This window comes from Littorina saxatilis, unplaced genomic scaffold (assembly GCF_037325665.1).
Source record: "Littorina saxatilis isolate snail1 unplaced genomic scaffold, US_GU_Lsax_2.0 scaffold_3127, whole genome shotgun sequence".
Classification (NCBI taxonomy): domain Eukaryota; kingdom Metazoa; phylum Mollusca; class Gastropoda; order Littorinimorpha; family Littorinidae; genus Littorina; species Littorina saxatilis.
Genome location: NW_027125871.1, coordinates 1,609 through 5,573, shown reverse-complemented (window position 1 = coordinate 5,573; position 3,965 = coordinate 1,609). Strand labels below are relative to the sequence as shown.

The 3,965-nt window shown below is 45.6% G+C and overlaps 1 protein-coding gene across 1 annotated transcript; it reads left to right on the top strand.

Annotated features, from left to right (window-relative positions):
* Positions 1–1,566: 1,566 nt before the first annotated feature.
* Positions 1,567–2,981, top strand: LOC138954334 (GTP-binding protein REM 1-like; the record flags this gene model as incomplete). The annotated part of the gene is given in 2 exon segments (XM_070326204.1): positions 1,567–2,180; positions 2,686–2,981. Coding segments are annotated over 2 exon segments (565 nt in total), but the record flags the coding sequence as incomplete, so codon positions are not given.
* Between the last annotated feature and the right edge of the window lie 984 nt (positions 2,982–3,965).

The following is a 3,965-nucleotide window of genomic DNA, read 5'->3' as shown; positions in this document are numbered from 1 at the left end:
CTGTTTGCCAGCACAGCGATTCCAGACTTCTAGACATCTAGAGCGGAGGCGGGTTTTCCCCCCGACTTTCCTACCTGTACCATGCCTCTCTCAGCCACAGTGTGCGTGCTAATACTTTCTATTCAATTCTCACTCCGTTTCTATATGTCTGTCTCTGTCTCTGTGTGTGTCTCTCTCCATCCCCCACTCTTTTCATCTCTCTCGATCTCCCAGTCTCTCTGTCTCGGTCTCTGTCTTTGTCTGTCTGTCTGTCTGTCTCTGTCTCTGTCTCTCTGTCTCTCTGTCTCTGTCTCTCTCTCTCTCTCTCTCTCTCTCTCTCTCTCTCTCTCTACCGTTATTTGTCTCTAAATCTTTCTGTTTGTCTGTTTGTCTGTCTGTCTCCCCTCCCTCTCTCTTTCTCTCTCTCTCTCTCTCTCTCTCTCTCTCTCTCTCTCTCTCTCTCTCTCCCTCCCTCTCTCTCTGTCTCTCTCTGTCACTCTGTCTCTGTCCCTGTCTCTGTCTCTCTCTCTGTCTCTCTCTCTCTCTCTTCGCTCAGTCTTTTTCTTTGCCTTTCTCTCGCCACCACTTGCCCCTCCGCCTCTTCCCTCTGTAGCATGTTCAATCGTGATCGACTTCCTTTTTGAGAGTGACCAGTGCATCTCCGTGCTTGTCCCCTCGTTGCCCTCTTCTACTTGCTGCACCCAATATAACATTTCTCCTTCGCTTTGAACCCCCCCCCCTCTATCTCTCTCTCTCTCTCTCTCTCTCTCTCTCTCTCTCTCTCTCTCTCTCTCTCTCTCTCTCTCTCTCTCTCTCTCTGTTCCCCCCCTCTCTCTCTCTCTCCCTCTCTCTCCATCCCTTATCTTTTTATTTCATTTTTTTTAAATGTTATCATTATGTGTCTAGGCGTCCCAAGGACAGATTGTAAGAAAAGGTGTAGCCTTAAATCTTAATCCTTTTTAAATAAAGTTCAATTCATCTCTCTCTCTCTCTCTCTCTCTCTCTCTCTCTCTCTCTCTCTCTCTCTCTCTCTCTCTCTCTCTCTCTCTGTTCCCCCCCCCTCTCTCTCTCCCTCTCTCTCTCTCTCTCTCTCTCTCTCTCTCCCCCAGGGTTTCAATGCGCGAGCAAAAATCAGTGCGTAAGATAGCAAGTGGAAATCAGTTCCCCCAAGCGACACATCTCTCTCTCTCTCTCGACCTTTAGTGGTTAACACTCGCGCGTGAGTGAGTGAAAGCCGGGAAGCTTGTAGTAGACAGTTTCAAAGCAAGCGTGCTATCACCAAGTAGCAGCAGCAGCAGCAGAAGACCACCTCATCGATTATTTCGCATACGCTGAGACAGAAATAGACTCAGTCTCCACTGGCGAACCCCGGTGATACGCCGAGAAAAAATGATGTCACGTCTCGACCAATCAGAATCAAGCAGCGCCCCAGGAAACCCCCGGACGTAGTTGGGAACGAGGCTGTGAGAAAATTCGATCGGGGTCTGCCCATGCTCGCGCTGACGTCGTCAGTGACGTAGCGGTCACGTGATTCGAAAAGCATCGATATAGAGAGTTGCCCCGACAAAGCAAAGGCAGTTTATTTTCTGAACGTGCACGGAGAAGAGAACCCTCTTCCCTGCGTGATATCGATTTGCGCTACTTACTTCTGCATTTGTGATTTTGTCGCTGTGTGTGGATTTTACAAACAATCTTCTTGAACATATTCTGCAGTTGTATTCCTCTACTAAACGGCATCCTTTGTGAAACCAGAACTAGTGTGTATTTCTTGTTCGTCGCCTTTGAGGAACTTCTCGTTTTACAAATTGAAACACTCCTGCATCTAAAGAGACTTCTGAACAAAGAGCATCCGAACGGAAAGATTCTTCAACAGTCTACAGTGTCCAGTCTTGGACAAACCTGAGCATTGAGGTTTTTTTTCTACAAGTATTCATGAAATCCGATCTCCAAACCAGCACCATGCCTCAGGCAGAAAAATATCTTAACGTGTCACCGGTGAGGGGGGTGTCGTCTGCTCCCAGTTCTCGATCCTGCTCTTTCAAAAAAGCCCACCGAAGGCCACAGGAGTTGGACCTTCTGGAGTCCAGACCTCGTACTAATTCTCTGCCTTCCTGGTCCGGACAGACAAGACAGAGACACGCCTCGGACGGCTCCGTTCAGGAACGTAACAAGGAACCAGCAAACAAACTGTGCCGAGTCAGGTAAGGTGTCCTTATTTTGAAACGCTCTTATATTGTTTTATCTTGTGTTTATGTTTGTTTTAGCTTTTGATTGAGAGTTTTGATAGCTTTGATTTGTTAAGATTAGATAGAGTTTCTGTTGCTGATTTGAAGTACTGCCTCATGTCATCGTTTTGATTTCTTTTAAGTAAGTCATACGTGTGTGTCGCATTGATATTTTTCAGCTAAAAAAAGAGAGAAAATATAGGAATGTGAAGACAGAACAGAAAAAAAACGACTAATAAGAAGCACTGCATCCTCTTTTGTTAATAAAATTGCATGATTGATGTGTGATTCCGTCTTAAGTACTCCAGTTAGGGTTGAATGATATGATATGAATATGCGTTTCTCTCTCAACAGTTACATATCAAAGTATCACAAGACAATTCAAAACAAATCTGAGTTAAAAAAAAACAAAAAACACCAACACCACCACTACAAACCAACTCACCACACATACGCTAATGACTCCCTTGTCTGTCACCAGGTCCTTCAAAGTCACCTCCAAGGGCTTGGTCAACCACGGCGACTCCTTCAAGAGGAGGTCAACCAACTCGCTCATGTCCACAGGGTCAGCCGCCACTGACCCCCCCACTGAGCAGAGGCCTCGGACACTCAGCGTGGCCTCCGAGGGGTCAAGCGGGGTGGTCAGTGGCAACGGATCGGTCTGTGCACCCTCTTATTTCCGGGTGGCCCTTCTCGGTGCACCCGGGGTGGGCAAGTCGGCCATCATCAGACAGTTCATGACGTCTGAGTACCGCGGCACCTTCGACATCGCTACCCGTAAGTAGATCTTTTGTGTGTGGTTTCTTTTTGTTTTTGTGTGTAGTGTTACAAGTCTGTGTTGCTGCATACTCGTTCCAATAGATGGATTTGTTTTCTTTGGTGGTTGTCTGAGAATGTTTCGTTTTAGGGATGTTACTGTGTTTTGTTCGAGCTTAATTTCCGTTTATTCTGTAATGGTGGAGAGTGGTTTTCTATATTCATGATAGGCAACAGTTTAACCGCTTTTGCTGGTTTTTCCCCCTGTTTTTTTGTCTCTTTTTAGTTGATGTCGTTCTTATCTTTTCTTTTCTTTCTTTCTTTCATTTAGTTTACATAAAATATACCTGATTTTCTTTTGTTATGGTTTCACCGGTTTTTATTTTCCCAAGATTTCTATCTTCCTTTGTTCTGTTTTGCTTCAGTCGCGTCTTCTATGTTTAGTAACATGTGACCATTTCTGTTACAGTTTTGTGTGCTTATCTAGTCGGTTTTCTCTTTTTTTTTCTTTTTTTCCCTGTTTTCATATATATTTGCGATTTTGTTCTTTGTTCGTTTTGTTGTTATGCCCATGCATTTGTCCTATTTTATACACGGGTCAAGTGTAGGTCGTTATTTCGATAATTCCACCCTTAGCTTTGATCAACGCTATACTAATTCCAATGAGTCACGGTAACTGATTAATCCAACAGTGAGTCCTCAGAGCTACACCCCAACCCCTACGGGACAGTCATTGTCGTTACCGCTTGTATCGGTTTTTCACAGTCACACCCACACACACAAAGCAACATCGTTCGAACACACTGCAGTCGCTTGTTGCGGATCGTTCGAACACACAGCAGTCGCTTGTTGCGGATACCGCTGAGCTACCGCGTGCACCTGACTCACCTCAACCACTGCGCTATCGAGTGCCCCTCAGCGGCCTTCCACCGCGCCGTTAGCTCTTCGGGTTCGTGTGTTTCTTTAGACGAAGAAAAAAACAACAATGCACGTCTGCCAAAACTT